General features: G+C 31.1%; 2 protein-coding genes across 2 annotated transcripts; both read left to right on the forward strand.

The window, feature by feature from the left end:
* Positions 1-1,572: 1,572 nt before the first annotated feature.
* Positions 1,573-4,890, forward strand: LOC114169185 (delta(24)-sterol reductase). The gene is made up of 3 exons (XM_028054224.1): positions 1,573-1,734; positions 2,455-3,720; positions 4,187-4,890. The coding sequence occupies exons 2-3, from the start codon at positions 2,473-2,475 to the stop codon at positions 4,640-4,642; spliced, it is 1,704 nt and encodes a 567-aa protein (XP_027910025.1). The 5' UTR covers positions 1,573-1,734; positions 2,455-2,472; the 3' UTR covers positions 4,643-4,890.
* A 3,615-nt stretch (positions 4,891-8,505) lies between these two features.
* LOC114169523 (tricalbin-3) lies at positions 8,506-16,488 on the forward strand. Its single transcript, XM_028054706.1, has 9 exons — positions 8,506-9,656; positions 10,528-10,769; positions 11,628-11,646; positions 12,083-12,285; positions 13,201-13,310; positions 13,399-13,497; positions 15,109-15,565; positions 15,678-15,767; positions 16,250-16,488. The coding sequence occupies exons 1-8, from the start codon at positions 8,800-8,802 to the stop codon at positions 15,764-15,766; spliced, it is 2,076 nt and encodes a 691-aa protein (XP_027910507.1). The 5' UTR covers positions 8,506-8,799; the 3' UTR covers position 15,767; positions 16,250-16,488.
* The last annotated feature ends 3,284 nt before the right edge of the window (positions 16,489-19,772 follow it).

The following is a 19,772-nucleotide window of genomic DNA, read 5'->3' on the forward strand; positions in this document are numbered from 1 at the left end:
GTGTGACCCTTTTATCTACAGGTTGGTGAGTCAACCCGGCTCACCACGGGTTCAACCCGGATGAGCCGGGTTCTAAATGAACCGAGTCAAAAATCAACCCTATTGAAATTTATAAACAAATTTTAACCCAACCCGACCCGAATCCGTGGTGAGCCAAATTGACTCGCGGATTCCAACCCATTTTGACAGTTCTATTTTACCAATTGTAAAATGTAATCCTTAATTTATTCAACTAGAATTATCAATTAGTTAATTAAAGATTTCAAAAAATATTTTACAGTAATAAATGAAAAGTTAATTAATAGTAATGTGTATTAATTTTTTCATTTTGAAACTGAAATATTTATGATATTTATTGACTAATTGATATTAATTTTACAGCTAATAATTGACATTTATGATATTTATTTTCCATACAGTGCAATAAATGTGTTTTTTAATGTCGGGGGTTATTTTTCTTAATATTTGCTTCTCAGATGTTTTTTCTAAAATGCTAACCATGATGAACATATAATTAATGATTATTAATTTAATATTGAAAATTAATATAATTAACTATATTGTGAATTCGTATAACATATTTTCTAAAAATAAAAGTACTTTTTGAAATTTATAAGTAATATATTTTCAAAGTCTATGATAAAAAGTAAGAAAACTTATTTTTCTGGCACTTTAGGGCTTTTTCGGTGAATGTTTGAAATAAAGACGTTGAAAGGATTGAAAAGTATAGCTTCTAATGTTTAAAAATAAAAAATTTCTTTTGAAATTTCTAACATCATTAAAATACATTTTTTCATTATTTAATTCATATTTTAATTGTTTTTTTTAATTCTTTTAGATATTTAACAATATTTTTATTAGTTTAATTTTATTAATATTTAATTATATTTTAATTTTTAATAATATTAAAATATAATTATTTTATTATTTTAATTTTTTATTAATGTATATTAAATGTATATTAATTATTTTTAATCAATAAATGTTATTATTATTTTTTATTTACTAAGAAAAAGATCGTAATGATTATTTTGATAGTATTTTATTTATAACCGATAAAAAAAACAATACTACTCCAAAATATATAAAAAAGTATATTCGTTATCCATAAAATTATGCTTACATTTGTCATTAACACTTCAAAATTGAAAGTAAAAAACAAGAGATTTATGAACTAAGTTACATTAATTTGTTAATTTGAAAAAGAAAAATGCCTAAGTTAAAAAAATAAAATAAAATTATCGAGGTTTGCAATCATACTTACACACACTACTACTAGTCTAACAGCTAGACTACCCTAATAAAGTTAAATCTGAGGAATAAAGAAAACATGTGATACATTCATTAATGGATTTAAAGAACTTTAAGAAAATAACATATAATCTCAATTTAATAAAATATAAGTTGAATAATTAATTTTTTATTTAACAGAGTATTATTACAGTCCATCTTCTGTAATGAATTTATCACGTTTTAAAGCAGTTAGATCCAAAAATCGCGAGCAAAGTAATAGTGTTTTCCAGCGAAACGCACTCTCTTAACACCATTATTTATTAGAAGTAGTCATTGTAGAATAAAACACAAGATGGAGGACCGAAGCAGTAATTAGAATAAGGACCTAAGTGTAAATTACCGAAGATTTTACTGTGCACTGTAGAGTGGAATAAAAAGCCAGCACACTCTTTCTCATTCACTCTCACTCTCGCAACTGCGGCCTCACTCTCACTCTCTCAGGTCTCTCCCTCTCTCTGTTCTCCGTTTTTTCTTCTGTTTGGATTCATGCTATGCAGATTTGTTATGCTTTTCTTCTGTTTGGATTCTTACTCTGAGCTTTTCGATCTTTTCTTCTCTTTGCATTCTGATTTTCTTCTCAAGCCTTTTCTATTTTTGTTTTTTCTTCTCAAGGATTCACCGGATTTGGTTCAAACCACGCCACCAAATCTAATAGAACAATCTCTTTCGCTTCGTCGATTTTCTAACCTACGTTTTTTATTTTCGTTACTTCCATTTTCAGGCTCTATTCGCATTTTCCGTTGCGTAGGGTCTCAGATCTTTGCTATACACTGTCAGTTTTTCATGATTTTTCCGATTATTCGCCGTTTCACGCGCGTGCAACGAGTTCTGTTTTAAATTATGGCTTCTTTCGAAGCAGTTTTTGCGTTGTCTCTAATAGCGGTTCGATATATCATAAGAATACGTCACAATTGTGGTCACCACACTTTAACCTCTACTTTGTGGCCAAATCACGTTTGGTTGTGACGTTTGCATTATAGTAATTCTGTTGAGGATTTTGTCGTAATGGCTGCGAATTTGCATGACTTGATAGTATTTGTAGTACTGAATGGAGTTATTCTGTCTTTTCATTTAGTCTACTTGTGTGCAGTTATTTTTTTTGTGTTTGTTGGTAACTGTCGATTTTAGACTTTTGGTGATGTAATTTTGGTGATGTGGCAGGAGTAAATCATCTTAACGATGTCGGATCTTGAGGCTCCCTTGCGCCCGAAGAGGAAGAAGATTTGGGTGGACTACTTTGTTCAGTTTCGATGGATCCTTGTTATTTTTGTGGTCCTTCCCATATCCTTCACCATTTATTTCCTCACGTACCTTGGGGATGTGAGATCTGAGTGGAAGTCCTATAAGACCCGTCAGAAGGAGCATGATGAGAATGTGAGGAAGGTTATAAAGCGTCTCAAACAGAGAGATCCATCCAAGGATGGTCTTGTCTGTACTGCTCGTAAGCCCTGGATTGCTGTTGGGATGCGAAATGTTGACTACAAGAGAGCCCGCCATTTTGAAGTTGATTTGTCCGCTTTCAGGAATATACTTGATATCGACCGAGAACGGATGATTGCAAGAGTGGAGCCTCTGGTCAACATGGGACAGATCTCGAGGGCGACCGTACCCATGAATCTTTCCCTTGCTGTCGTGGCCGAGCTTGATGATCTCACTGTCGGTGGTCTCATTAACGGCTATGGAATAGAAGGAAGCTCCCACAAATATGGCCTTTTCTCTGATACTGTGGTGGCCTACGAAGTTGTGTTGGCTGATGGTACTCTTGTTAGAGCCACCAAAGACAATGAATTCTCTGATTTGTACTATGCCATTCCCTGGTCTCAGGGCACACTCGGCCTTCTTGTTGCTGCTGAGATTAGGCTTATTCCCGTTAAGGAGTACATGAAGCTAACCTACAAACCTGTTGTTGGCAACCTGCAAGATCTCGCACAGGCGTACTGTGATTCTTTTGCTCCAAGAGATGGAGACCAGGATAATGAGGAGAAGGTTCCAGACTTTGTTGAAGGAATGGTTTATACTGCCACAGAGGGTGTGATGATGACGGGAAGATATGCTTCAAAGGAAGAGGCCAAGAAGAAGGGGAATAAGATAAACAGTGTAGGGTGGTGGTTTAAACCCTGGTTCTATCAGCATGCACAGACGGCACTGAAGAAAGGAGAGTTTGTAGAATACATTCCCACCAGAGAATATTATCACAGGCACACAAGATGCTTGTACTGGGAGGGAAAGCTCATCCTCCCATTCGCTGATCAATGCTGGTTTAGGTTTCTGTTTGGCTGGTTGATGCCACCAAAGGTTTCTCTCCTCAAGGCAACTCAAGGTGATGCTATAAGAAACTATTATCACGAAATGCACGTAATCCAGGACATGCTTGTTCCTTTGTACAAGGTGGGAGATGCTTTAGAATGGGTTCACCGTGAGATGGAGGTAAATCTTCTTACCCAACGTTAATAGTGTTCTACATTGTTTTTTCGGACTGTTTGTTTGAACTAGATAAAGTTGTTTTTAATAATATGAATCAGAAGTTGAGGCTGAACACTAACAGTTACTTTGGAGGCAAAGGTCATTTTCGTTGTCTGTTATGTTCTAATTAAACTAGATCCCATGTTTTTTATCCCCAACTCACTGTTTTGTATTAACATCTGAACTAATTCCTGTCTCGTTTTTATAACACGTGAAGGATTTGATTACCTCTCGTCAATATTCAAGAAATAGTATTCTACTTTTCTGATGCATGTGATGTTACTTATTTGTCTGAGTTGTACTAGTTTATATGGTATTTCAATTAAAGTTGATATTTCTATTTGTTGTCTCTGGAATTTATTTTTCTTATATAACCCAGTTGGTGCTGTCGTATATTTGGTTTCTTACACTGTTGATTTTCAATACACAGGTATACCCCATTTGGCTCTGCCCACACAAAATGTTCAAGCTGCCTATCAAAACTATGATTTACCCAGAGCCAGGGTTCGAACTACATCGTAGGCAGGGAGACACCCAAACTGCTCAAATGTACACAGATGTTGGAGTTTACTATGCACCAGGTCCTGTTCTCAGGGGTGAGGTATTTGATGGGGCAGAAGCAGTGCGTAAGATGGAGAGCTGGTTGATTGAAAACCACGGTTTTCAACCACAGTATGCTGTGTCCGAGCTGTCGGAGAAAAGCTTCTGGAGGATGTTTGATGCTGGTTTATATGAGAGTGTTAGGAGGAAGTACGGAGCTGTTGGAACCTTTATGAGTGTATACTACAAATCTAAGAAGGGAAGGAAAACTGAGAAGGAGGTACAAGAAGCAGAGCAAGCGCACCTTGAAAATGCATATGCAGAAGTTGATCAACCAGTAGACTGATCTTTCATTTTATTCATCTGATGGTAGAACTTTTTTTTGCATCTCAGGCAGGATTTTAATTTTGATTCATCTGATGGTAGATTTTTATGGCTTTTTTATTCCGCATTTATGGTTTTGCCGTGTAATTTTTCACCACTGGCTTCGGATAGCCTTAGTTGCTGTTTTGGTGTTCCTATTGTTATTTCGTGAATTATGAATTATGTGGACTTAACATGATGTTTTCAAGTGATTTAGACTGAAATGGTTAACTTCTTGAGTAGATTCTGTACAAATAAAATGCTTTTGCAGAAGCGCAACGGCCTAGTCAACTCCTCCTTCCACCGGCTGCTGCACGTAGATATGCACTCTGTATCCCGGTAACTTGGTCCTACCCCATTTTAGTCCTTCAAACATCCTCTGCTCTAACTCAGGTTGTTCACTTCGTAAATTACCTTTTACACTGCGAAGTCGATTCTTCATTCACTGATTTGAGAACAAACAACATATATTTGATTGATGTTAATCATTATATTTTTGGCACACTATGTTTTGAGACGCTGTTGAGACAAAATTGGTCCTAGCCTAGGCTAGCCTAGGATGTTATTATACCTGATGCAACCTCTTCCGAGTGGACCTGACCATGACACGATGTATGCTTATGTCCACGGTAACAAAAGATTGGTGGTGGGGTTTCTGAAGTTACTTAAGTTTGGTTATTAGTAGAAACATACCTAATTTTAGAAACACCACCGATCTTTTGTTTACATATCTTATAATAAATTTTCCTATCCCCAAAATATAGTTTTACGTCACTTCTAATCATACAGAAATTAGAAAAAATAGTCTTATCTACTGATAACGTACGTAACATATTGTTTTCGAGTTGGTAACATTCTAAAACGTGTATCGATTAAATAATGGTCACTAAACATAAATCATGCGTATGTGTCGATTTATGCCTTCTAAAGTTATTCTGAAATACTAATCAATGATAGATATTCGTGATTTGTGTTTGGTAAAAAAAATTGGATTTTATTCTGATTTTTTGTTTGGTAACAAAAATTCAAAAGTTTTATTATGAAGTTGTTTTTAGAAGAAAAAAAAAAGTTATTTCATTTCGAAACCTATCTTTCTTTACTCAAACATTATTATTTTCTTACTGATTATCGTAATTCTGAATGTTTTTAAAAAATAATAAAATTGTTACAAACTTCATAAATTTATCGTTTTTTTTTTTGTAATTTTTATGATATAGTTTTATGAAAAAATAATTACAAAGTCTTCACTACAGAAGTTTTTATTACTCTTGTAAATAAATTTCATTGTTATTACTATTGAAATCGCTCTCAATAAAAAACATTTCAAACTTGAATTTATAGATGATAGATCAAACTTCTAATCTCGTTAGTGAGGAAGGGAAGTTGTATAGAGCCCATAGGAGACTTGGAATGTGATATTCCGTGTTCATGGTTATCAATGCAATGGAAAACGTGTAAGTCAAATATGAGAAAGACTTCATAAATGAACATCATATGGTTTTCCTTTTCTATGAGGTTGTGTTCAAAACCTTCATAAGGTTTGAATGGTCAAAAATATATATTTAAAAGGTTTGGCGGAGATGTGAAGGGATATATTTTTGTTAAATTTAGTTCAATTTCGTATTTTATTTTTATTGGGGGAAGAAAAATTACAAATAATTAGTTTCATAAGCAGAATAAGGTAAGTAACAACAAGATTAGCAAATATCATGATTGTGTGGAATAAATACGACATCTAGCCTTACAGAATTAAAATTATGTCATATTTTTTAAATTATTTTTATTTTAATGATTTTTTTAATTGATTATCATTTTATATTTTTTTTTCAATAAATTTTCATGTAAGCGAGTTTCTAAATAATCGAATCCTAAAAAAGTAAGATGATATATATATATATATATATATATATATATATATATATGTATATATATATATATATATATATGTACGTGTGTGTGTATAAATTAATAAAAAATTATGCCAACTCTCTGAAGGTATTATTACAAAAAATAATTAATATTATCTTAAATTTTGAAAATAAGTATTAAATATGCTTTTTTTAAATGCGTGGCTTAAGAAAGAAATAAAACAGATATAAAGTTTGTAATAAATCTGAATGCTCTGAACTAATGTCTGCTCGGTCAATGGCATACATAATAAATATGGGAGCCAATCACGTTTTCCACATTTATAATTTATTAATATTAAGAAAAGGAAAAGTCCGATAAAAAAAAACTATCTCAGATCAAATCAAAAGAAAAAAGACTTCTCCAACTCATGCGCGTCCACCCAAGTTCTTCCGACCACCGACCCATGTGGCTTAACTAAAATAATTACTGAAATTAAGATAATAATGACCAAATATATTTTATTTTTAATATAATAAAAATAATTAAAAAATAAAAGTTTTAGTAACAAAAATTTAATTTGATTAATTTTATTGAGACCCATCAATAATTAAAGTAATTAAATACATAATTATTACGTATATTTATTAAAAAAATATCATTACTATACAATTAATTACATATCCAGGTTAATAAACACACCTGAAAACAATCAAACATATATTTAAAATTACTTTAATATGAAATTCTAATAAACTTAGTAGAACTAGAGTTTTTATTCTAATAGTTATAATTTTTTATTATATTATAAAAAAATATATATTTATATTTATTGTATTAAATAATCTATTTATTTTCAACATTTTTTTTAATTTATGGTAATTTTAACAAGATAAAATAATAGAAAAAATGGTTTTACTTTATTATTCACTCATATAATATCATTGGTAATAGGTTTACTGTTTCATACAATAGTTAATTTAAAGTTCACATCACAGATATTTTTAAATTATCAATAATCGACAAAAAGACCATGCATATTAATAATGAAAATATTTTTCTATACATTTTTTTTTTGTATATTTTTACTTCTGTAAAACAATCAACTTTATTGTTTTTATGATTTATAAGATATCACCCACAACGTCTACTTTTGGGTTAAAGATAATATATCTGTAACTATGAACATAAACAATTAGTTTTTAAATTTATCTTTTGTTTTTAATTGGATTTTTTCAATTCTCATAAAAGAATATCAAATTGCTTTGCCTGAACTATATTCTTTATTTTCACGTTTGAGTACTTAAATGGCTATATGATAAATGACAATCTATAAAATAAATGTTTAGATTGTATTAAAAGTTTTAAAGTAAATTTTGTAGCTCATGTCCTTAATTCACTAAATCTTATAAATGTTTAATTTAAATTAAACTAAGGAACTATATTTATTTATTTTAGGCTTAAATACATTTCATAATATTTATGGTTGATGGTCCTCATTTTGACAGAATATTTAAAATGATCATCATTTTTACCGAATGTTTTAAATAGTCCTCATTCCTATAATTTGTGTTTTAAAATGTCAATTCCTAATTACAAAATGTTTCTCAAATTGAAAAGTTAACGTTAATTAGGGATCTGTCTAGTGTTTCGTTACTGATTTAAACGACATTACAGAAAATGACCAAATAAAACACGATTTGTGAAAATGAGGACCATTTTAAACATTAGATCAAAATGAGGATCATTTTAAATCTTCTATCAAGATGATCATCCACAACAAACATTACAAAAATAAGGACGGAAAATAGGAACAAAAAATTTTTAATTTTACCTAATTAAGAATTAAAAGAAAATGGGATGGTAAGGAAAAAAAAATATTTAAGACACTTATTAATACGAGTTTCTGAAACAGAATTTTAATATTTGAGAAACCTATATTATTTTTTTCATGGTAATACTTGTTAGAATAAAGAAATAGGAGGAATAGTGGAGTGTGTAGAGTCCCTTCAGAGTCATCATCATCCCCTTCCACCGAGTTATTGATAATCCACGCTGTCCCCGTTTTGAGGCCATAAATCTAGCTTCCAATTCCCACAATCATAAACACAAACACACTATTTCTTTTTCTTTTCTTCTCTTTAATTTCTCTTTCTCTTGATTTTGTTTTCTCATTACATTACGCAATTACAGAACATGGGACTCCATGATCCCAAGCTTTCGAGGTTACATTGATCGAAGAGCTTCAAATTTTTATTCATCCATGTTTTTCATCGACCATGCTCCTTATCGATGATTCTGCAACACGCTTCTTCCATTTCACACTTCTCTTCACTCTCCCCTTCTCTCTGTCCCTGTAACGCGGCATTTCCTTTCTCCAGAAGAACCAGAAAGCGCTTATTCGCCAATTTCGGTTCCCGAAAATTCCGCAGAAAACGCACCGTTCGATTCTGCGCCCTTCCCTCCGACGCTTCCAACCCAAACTGGAATTCCGAATTCGCCAGTGCCGCGCGGAGAACCGCCGCAACCTTCGTTCTCAAACGAATTTCCGATGAACTCCACCAAGACAGCAACGGCAACAGCGATGTTGATGAAACGGAGCTGGATGATTCACCTTCGCCGTCCTCGTCGTCGTCGCCGCCGTCGGCGGCGGTTCAATTAGGTTCAAACTTCACCGGTTTCCGCGAGGATCCTATTGTGGATAAGCTGAGGACGCAGCTTGGGGTCATTCACCCGATTCCGTCGCCTCCGATTAACCGCAACGTGGTCGGCTTGTTCGTGTTCTTCTTCTTCGTCGGCGTGGTGTTTGATAAACTGTGGACTTCGCGGCGGCGGAGCAAGAGCAGCGGCGAGGATGGACTGCGCGGTGTGTGGCCGCAGGTGCCGACGAGCTTTTCGTTGTTCCTGGAGAAGGATTTGCAGAGGAAGGAGTCGGTGGAGTGGGTGAACATGGTGTTGGGGAAGTTGTGGAAGGTGTACAGAGGTGGAATTGAGAACTGGATTATAGGGTTGCTTCAGCCTGTGATTGATAATTTGAAGAAGCCTGATTACGTTGAGAGGGTGGAGATTAAGCAGTTCTCGTTAGGAGATGAACCCTTGTCTGTTAGGAATGTTGAGCGCAGGACTTCTCGCAGGGCCAACGATTTGCAGTAAGTCTGATTGGGTTATCATGTGTGTGTGGTGTATGTGTTTGATTTATTATGCTTGTGTTTAAATAATTTCTTGGTGAGCTCGTGTAGAGAAGAAATTGCGAAGCTAAAATGAACTTACATGCTGCACTTTTTAGAGAAGTTTGATGAAAAGAATTTTATAAAAGCTAAGTGAATAAGTTGTTTTCAACTTCCAGAAAAAAAATTAATTCAAATTCTGTTATAGCATCTCAACTATTTTTTGAGAAGGAACTGTTTTGTATCTTGTACTGTTGTACTTTTGGAAGAGTTATAATATAACTGTATCCAAACATGCATATGCTGTTCATTCGGAAGGAAGTTGCTAAGTTTTCAATCTCAACACTTCTAATCTGGTATTGGTAAGCGGAAAGCTAAAGTTATGTGGCTGGGATCCTCCCCGTTCTTTAATTGGTTTTTGAACAGTGATTGAGGAAGAGAGAGAACATGATAGATGGCCAGGATATTCGTGGGAGAGAATATTCTGCTATGGATGTAGGAGAGGATCCAGTTTCCTTAATGAGTGAGCGTAAGTTTGAATTTCTTGGTAGGTAGTCTAATGTAAGTGAAAAATAGTAACTGCTCACAGATATTATGCTTATAGAGCAAACTAGTCATAAAATTTTGAACCACGGTGTCTTGGAAGTAATAACTCAATTGTAAGGTTTAACTGAATTTGAATTGCTGTTTTGTTAATGTTTCTGGGCATAGCTTGTGTAGTATGGATAGTTTGAACTTTGGAGCATTTTTATTCTAATTCTGGATTTATCTTCTCAGGAACTAAAGCTTAATTATGTTTTTGGTAGTTATATACCATTTATGAAATTAAGTAATTTATCTTCGTTTTATCTAGGTACCAGATAGGGCTTAGGTACACAGGTGGTGCTCGCATGCTGTTGATGCTTTCTCTGAAATTTGGCATCATTCCAATTGTTGTACCTGTTGGTGTTCGAGATTTTGACATCGATGGCGAACTTTGGGTAAAATTAAGATTAATACCAACGGAACCATGGGTGGGAGCTGTTTCATGGGCTTTTGTTTCACTTCCCAAGATCAAGTTTGAACTGTCCCCATTCCGTCTGTTCAATTTAATGGGTATGTCATACTTTTTTAGATATAAGAAACTATACTCCTCTAAATTATACCCCTGATTTACTATTAATGATTCTTGGGTGGGGAACAGATAGAAAGAAACTGTGGTGTTAATTTTTTAGAACTGTTCAAGAACCAAATTTAAATAAATCAAATTGTAAAAACTGAACTATATAATAAAGGGATAAAAATTATCCTACTTCCAATATCTGTTAAAAGAATAGTTTGCTTCAATTCAGTTCAAAACGAAGTTTGGTTCAAATTTGATGGTATAGTTTGCTGCACCATAAACCTTTTAGTTTGGGCTAACACATTTTCAGTTGACTTTAGGCAAACTCTTTTTTCATTTTTGTTTAGTTTTCATCAGTTGAGTTCAATTCAACTTTTTTGAACACCTTTCTTGAATACTTCCCTTTCGACTCCAATTTACTGTGTCAAGAACCAATTCTACCTTGGATGAAAGCTTTTCAATATCTAACACCTGCCCCCCCTGCCCCTTCTCATTATATAAGAGCCTATCTTGTCCTGAAGTTCTGATTTTTTTCAGAAGAAGGGGCGCCAAAATAGAGGTATTAATCACTAGGTCATAGAAGCTTTTACAACGTGTGTAGATCCAACTCTGTTATCTTAAACTAATCGGTGAATGCGTGTGAATGACTTAATATCTAATATTGTATCTTTCCTAATTGTCATTTAATTTTAATAATAAATAAAGTTCAGTTTAGCTCTTTACTTTTGGTAGGTTAAAAGGTAACATAGACTCTCTTTGCTTGTCAAATATATATGTATATTTTAAATTACCTGAAATATTGTTGCTGACATCTCTGTTATTTTCTCTTGTGCATTACTGGGCATGGTCAGCAATTCCAGTTCTCTCGATGTAAGTTTCATTGATCTTCTTTATCATTGCATTTTATGCTTATGAAGCTATTTGTGTGTGCACTTGTTTGAATGCATTTTGAAACTGGTACTATTTATAGAGATTAGACATGTATCTGATTTTGATGTTACTAATTTTGGAAAGGTACAGCACTTTCGAAGCTTTAATTACTCCAGTTAAAATATTTTAGTTATTGTAAATAACTACATGTTGTTTGTCGTGCTTTCCCTTGTTTCTATTTAACAATAGTTGTTCGCATAAAAATTTATGTGAATGACAATAATTCTTTAAAACATTCAATGTTTTCTTAATTGAAACTATTCCAACCTCTCTTTTCATGTTCATGGATTTGTTATCCTGGGATTGTGAAAATTGTGTTTTTTTGGTGCTATCCTGTAACTAATTATGTGGAATTGTTCTGTTTTTTCTCTTGTAGGTTTTTGACTAAACTTCTCACTGAAGATTTACCCAAACTATTTGTACGCCCAAAGAAAATAGTTTTAGATTTCCAAAAAGGAAAAGCTGTGGGTCCAGTTGCTGGTGATGTTAAATCTGGAGAAATGCAAGGAAATAAAGATTCTGTGGGTGAACTATCTGTTACTCTGGTGGATGCTCGAAAACTTTCTTATATTTTCTATGGTAAAACTCTATTGTGTTGCATTTGCTTTTTAAATGATTCTTTACTTATTATTTTTCAGATTTGATAGGTGTGTTGTTTGATCTTTAATAGATTTTTATTTAGCAGTCTGTCTTTTATTTATGTTTGTTCTGTGGGCATATTTTTGTTTTGTCCTCTTTTAGTCATGGGTCCGTGTTTGATGTCAGTTTCAATTAACCTATGTTGCTCACATAATCCTTGGATGTATAATCCTGCGTTTAAGTTGGGTAAATACTAAACATGACGAATGTGATCTATAGATGGGGTAAAAGAAAGGGAAAAGCAGAAAGCCTAAGCTTTCTGACAGTTTCTGGCCAAAAAAGTAGTGTTTGTAGTTATGTTCTAGAAAATACAAAAAAATTATTGCAGTAAACGATGAAGTGAGATGTTAAGTCAGTTGTCGATTAAATGTATACATTTCTAAATGAAACAAAACAAAAATTAGGTTTTCTTGGAACTTTACTTTGAATACCTTGTCAAGGAAATGTAGACAATGAGCACTATGTTATTTTTCATCTGCAATGACGACGTTTTTAACATAACTGCAATATTGTAGAGTTTTGGCTTTTATTTTTACTCATGTTAGTAACTTTTGGTAATTGTATTACTTTTATATATATATATATATATATATATATATATATATATATATATATATATAGTTGTATTCTCTGTCTTATTTGTAAGACTGTCTTGTTTTCAAACATGGTTTATATTGAAAATGATTATAGTTAATTGACCATGTTAATAGAATTTGGCTTTGTGTACTTCATTTTGACCTATCTATATTTTCTTTTCCTAACATGTTTTAGTTTCAACAGAAAGTTTAGTTATGAATGGTGTTGAATATGTATGCTATATTGCCTATCACAATTTCTATTCTACTGATTTTCCAGGTAAGACAGATCCTTACGTTGTTCTTGGCCTTGGTGATCAAATTATACGCAGCAAAAAGAACAGTCAAACTACCGTAATTGGACCCCCAGGAATGCCAATTTGGAATCAGGTGTCTTTTTTTTATTTCCCTATTCTTCTTGATTATGCCATTTCTATTTTTCTTTTATTTATCATACTAATGCGTTCTCGCTTAACAGGATTTTCACATGCTCGTTTCCAACCCTAGAAAACAGAAGTTATTCATTCAAGTAAAGGACGCTCTAGGATTTGCAGATTTGACTATTGGTACAGGAGAGGTTTGTATTAAGCATAACAAAATTTGTATTTTAGTGATGATTACCTTTTCTCTATTTAATAGGTTTATTCTTCTTTCACATTTTAAAACATACAGTTAGCTTGAGCTTTTCCTTTTGGGATTTTTTGGCTTAACTTTTAGTCAACCTTTCATTTTATACTGCTTCTTGCTAGCTTTCTTATGTCAAGGACATGTCTTTTCATGGTCACTCTTTCAAATATTTTCTTACTTTATGGCATACTTCATGTCTTTTGTGAAAGTTATTATTATTGTATTTGAAGTCCTTGTCTTGAGTAATGAACTGAATGACATGCTTGTTCTCCCTCTTTTCCTTCTTATTATTGACCTTGATTTATTTCTTATTGATTGACTTTCCCAATTTTCATTATAAATCCGGTAAGATACTACTTATTCCATCCTACAATAGTTGTCATCTATAAGAGAAAATAAGTCCTAACATAAGTATCATTTTAGTTTCTCAATGTAATAGTATGAAGTCTTACAAATTTATACCCTTAATAATATTAATGATAGATAGACAACTGTAACTAAAAGTGAATTAGCGATCAGAAGGTTAATTTTGTAAATTTGCAACCCCCTCATTCATTACTACTTTTGTAAACCTAGGGTGACAATTATTACAGAACAGAGGGAGTAGCTTTGATTAGGAATAACAAATAAACTCATCCCTGCAAGTATGGTATGGTCCGAACCGTTTCCAATTTTGATAGAGAATTTCTACATTGGCAGGACATGGGAATGAGTATGTGTAATATCCAATTTTTAAAATTGGGGATAGGATGAATATATTCATATCTGCTCAATCCTTGTTTTATCTTTAGTGTTCAATTGTGCAAACACTTGCTTTATTAGGTAACCTAAAATGCCTATATTCTCTTTTCTCTTTGGCAGGAGTTTATTAAGTTGACGGACTGTAGTTAAACAAACAAACCTCTTTAGACCTGCTGATTGTGAATGATATTACTTTTATAAAGGATTGGTAGATTCCCTATATCTTTTGCATTGATCGACTTCTCCCGTGGTCGGTTGGTACCCTGAATGTTTGGTGCAAGAGAATTGGATGTGTATTTGGAATGTTTTTCATATAATCATGTGCTATTCTTTATAACAGTAAGAACTGAAGCCTATATATTAATAAGTCTACTGGACGGATGTAATAGAATTGAAAGAAAGAAATCAATATTTGTCTGCCATTCCCCTTCCCTCTGCTGGGCTTTGTTGTCATCGTTTTTACGATTTACTGTTGACGGGCAGCCATGACATCACGATTATTGTAGGTCCCTTCTTATGGCCACTATTCACAACATAGAAAGATATAGTATAATTATATTTTTTCTGAAGGGGTTTGTGCATCTGTCTATGTATATATTTAAATATAGGGAAGCTATTGCAAAATAAATTTTATCTTCCCAGTCTCTTGCATCGAAGTTTCAGTTTTGTTATACATGTTTTAAAGTTAGTCTATTTGAAAAATCTATATTTTTCAATTTTGCTATTTAAAATTGTAACAAAATTTCATGTCATACTGATTTTGTCTTGAAAGCGACATTAAAACATGGGTTTACGTTTTCTATTAATTGGAAATATGCAGGTTGATTTGGGATCTCTTAAAGACACTGTACCAACAGACAAAATTGTGGTTTTACAAGGAGGTTGGGGATTTTTAGGAAAGCGCTCTTGTGGCGAGATATTACTTCGGCTAACATATAAAGCTTATGTGGAGGATGAGGAAGATGATAAAACTGAGATGGGCTCCATTTATACTGATGTTTCTGATGACGAGTTGTCTGATTCAGAAACAAATGTCACTGACGAGAGGGAAGAAAGAAATTCTTTGTACGAAACAGATAAAGAGTCATTTATGGATGTTTTGGCAGCATTAATTGTTAGCGAAGAATTTCAGGGGATAGTAGCATCTGAAACAGGGTTTGGCAAAGTTTTGGATAATGGCTCAAATGCTGCGTCTAAAGTGTCAAAGTCTCCGGTTCCCAAGGCTGAACCAACTGCTTCCAGTTCTGATAATTCTGAAGGCTCTGGAGGCTCTGGAGGTATCATTATCTTGTGATCTTTAATTGAACCTTCTATGCCTGCTATCTGCTGGTTTATCAGATTTAAAAACGTTGTGTTCATGCTGATGAAAATTGCAACTTCCAATTGCAGGGTCAGCCTTACTTTGGCTTGCTGTGATTACTAGCATATCACTACTAATTGCTCTCAATGTTGGGGGATCCAATCTCTTCAATCCTTAAGGTGGTGTTCTTCTTCAAAATAACCCTTTTTCAGCTGAAGTTATTCTTACATCTCTTTTAATTGCTTCCTAACTGTCTTTTGTTATTACCAAACATTCACTACTTATCGTTCATACTAATAGTAGCTTTTTATTTCTTGTGTTATGTTCATCTGTGTTATCATGTCTGGTTATCCATTACACCTTGGAGTACTTGTTAATGTCAAAGTTTTCCTCAGTAGGATGCACATTTTGTTAACACATGGTTTTACCTAAAAAGCTTCTACATCACTGTAAATACTATCAATTTTTTTATGTATAGAGATAATGGGGATAATATGATTGCTTTGTGAAAATACTGTCAGTTCGTGCTGCAATGTTGACAACTTGTAATATAGATGTTAAATTGCTTGCATCTTATGTTCATAATTCTCATTTTGTGTTGGTTTGCACTCAGAGATGCTAATTCCATTTTGTTTATTATTTTTCTTTTTATTTTTGTCAGGTTGGGCAGTAGATATAATTAGATTGTTCTTCTTTTATCCTTTGTTATAGCGATTGTATATTCATGAGTGCTTCTGACGGAGGAAAGCATCTACCGGCGCCGCATATTTTTGGCTTCGTTTTGTGAGAGCCACAAATTTTATTTCTGCTTAAATCTGTATTATTACTTGTCCATATTCAAGCATTTTGTTTTATACCCGGCAATAATAAAATAGAATAACAGCTTTCTCATTTTTCATCTTTTTAGGATAAACCAAGACCAACAAAAACTCATCTTTTATTAAGTATTGCTATTTGGTATTTCAGAGTTAAAATTGCTTGGTAGAATCATAACAGTAATTTGAATCTAACAATTTGTGTTACTGTAATCAGTCATTTATGAGTTTGAATGTTCGTTTTCTTCCATTATTGTGGTAGAATTTTTTTTTATTTGTAGGAAAGTTAGTTAATTTAATTAATAATATTTGATTTTTTAAATAGTTAATGTATGGAAAAATAATTACTCTTCTGAAGTTTTAATTTTTAAAATTATACTATTCAACTCTTTAATCTTTACATGAGTGAAAAAAATTATAATATTTATTATTTAACTTTAATTATTCAATCTTCATAACTTTCTGTCAAGATGCAAATCAATTGAAATGTACCTCGAACTTCAATAATGAAACTAGTGATTCATTTTATGCTGGTAAATGGGAATAGTAATACTGAGTAGAGTTTATTTCTGTTTAACTATGGTATTTTAAATAAATTATTAACATGAAAATAGATATTAAAAAGATATCATTTATATTTATCCGTGTGAGTTCATTTATTGAACTTAACGAATGTTGTTTAGAAAAAAATAAATTAAAAGGTAATACAAATTTGTTCCTCTAATGCCAAGTTGTCAATATTTAACAACTTTATCGGATAACGCTACAACTTTCCAAATATAGCAAATACATTAATTCAGTAAATCTTCCAAGTAGCTTAGTTCATTCTATTAATATTATATATGTTGAGTAAGAGATGCTTTAAATCATAATATAAATTAGAAAAGATAAATGTTTTTTGAGTAATGAGATGCAGTTGGCACAATTTATCTTCTCTCCTCAAACACATTTCTCAGAGCACTTCAGGCAGAATAAGTGGAAGCAATAAGTACATGTTACTTCAAACTTAACACATTTAGTCATATTAAACATATAAATGTAATATTAATATAATCTAACACACCACAAATTTGTTTCTTTATATACCACACACTCTCAAATTGGTAGTGTATACATAAACATATTATTAGTTAGCAAGTTTTTATTATTACATGACCTAAAAAGTTTGATATCAATTTTGTAAATTTAATAAATTAATTTAAATATAATATTTATATTTTTTATATTTAATATATGCCATGTATAGTTTAAATAAAAAATGTTAGAGAAACAACTCAAATTAGAACAAGTTATAGTGAAATCATACAACTTACTACTTTACATTTAACCAAAGTATCTGTAGTTATATTTAATAAACAAATCATTTATATAATTTTTTTATGACTTAATACAGTTAAAAATAAAATAAAAACATAAAATATATAAACAATATGTATACTCGTTAAATATGATAAATATAAACAGAATATTGCACAATGTATAAGATATAATATAACAAGTTGAGTAGTAGACATATAAAATAATATTTTAAAATTTTTGAACCATATATTATATAGAGCTAAAAATTTCTCTTTATTTCAACTATTAACTCATAACATATTTTGTATTGAAAATTATAAACGAATAATGTTTACATCAATGTGTATATGATATATAAATATAGATTCATAAGGTTAAATGAGTTTACCATTTCAATACTTTATAAATATTAAGATAATCTTGTGAGTTGTGTATTATCAAACAATGTGGGACTATTGTATAAATATCAAACTTAGGACTAAGGTGGTTCAAACAAGGGTGTAATTACATTCATTCTGTTGTTTAAGTTAACGATAAGTATCTTAATTAACAACTTCGCAAACTTTTTTATACACATAAGATAATATTATTCTTTCTATAAATTATTATTAATTTCTAATAAAACTGGTCGTTGTAAGAATTTAAGAACCAATACAGTACTGTTTTATTTGTGAGTAAAAAAAAGTTATCTGATTTAGTTTAAGGTTAACCCTTCTATACTATATTTTAACCTATTTTTTTGTTATGGAATACTGCTTATATTATTTTTCTACAACTCCATTCGTGCATGGTCCCTTGTAGCTTAAATGTGAGCAAACAAATTAAATCATCAATATTTATTCATTTAAAATAATACAAATTATCATGTAAAATAATTTTATTTTGAAATCATATATCATTTTAAAAAGATATGATTTAGATACATATATCAATAAAATAAAAAAGGAAAAATTAATCAAACCGTAAAACTATATCTTTCAAAAAAAAAAATATTGATTAGGAAGGTAGATCTTTAAAGACAATAAATTATATTATTTAATAAAAATAAGTCCTATGAAACAAAGTTTACGGTCATTTATAACAATATATAAAAAAAACTTTTTTTTAATTATTTCAATTTTTTTTAATTATTATTTAAAAAATTAATTATTTTATAAATAATTTATTTTTAACTATTATTCTAAAAATTTATTTTGTCTTTAATAATTATTATAAAAACTTATTTTGTATATATATTTTATTTTTTTATTTTTACATTTAACGACTATTTTAAATATTAATTATATATCTTTTATTAGTCTTAAACAAATTTAAAATTAAAAAGTTGAACTCAAAAGGCGCTATCTCTTATGTTTTCGCTAATAAATATAAAAGGAATTAAAAGTTGGCATAATTGTATTGATGACAAAAAGCTCTGCATCAAGAAGAAGATAACTATGTTTGAGAAAATACCGAATTACTATTGTTACAATATCTTATTATGGTAATTATTGTGCAAGGGTCATAAAATAAGTTATATTAAGAAATTTAAAGTCTTGTTATTTCTCTTACTCTAATTCTAGAATCCGACTTGTTTTTTTTCTAGTTTAAATATTTTATTGGTTCCAATTTTATAAACTTTGTTTCGTTCAGTTTTTTTACATATGTTTTAACGGAAGGTGAAAATTTTTTAATTTTTTAAAAATTATTTTTAATTTTTTCAATTTTAAAAATATTAAAAATATTGTCCACGTTTTGTAACATGTGAGAGTGTCAGTGTCACATGTCAAGTTATTGTTATTGTCACATGTCAATTTAGTGTGTGTCATTATCACATGTCAATGTCTCGTGACTTATATTCAATTCAGTCTCATCTTTTGTTAATTTCGTTCAATTTAGTCATACTTTTCATTATTTTGTTAAATTCAGTCCCAATTTTGTTTATTTTCAAATTGATCAAATTTATTTTTTATATAAATATTATACTGAAAACTTTATTTTTATTAAAATTCACATTTATTTTAATATATTCTTTTATTATTTTTATACCAAACATAATTATACTTTTAGAAGAGAATTATTATATATATT

This window comes from Vigna unguiculata, chromosome 11 (genome assembly GCF_004118075.2).
Source record: "Vigna unguiculata cultivar IT97K-499-35 chromosome 11, ASM411807v1, whole genome shotgun sequence".
In the NCBI taxonomy this organism is placed as follows: Eukaryota; Viridiplantae; Streptophyta; class Magnoliopsida; order Fabales; family Fabaceae; genus Vigna; species Vigna unguiculata.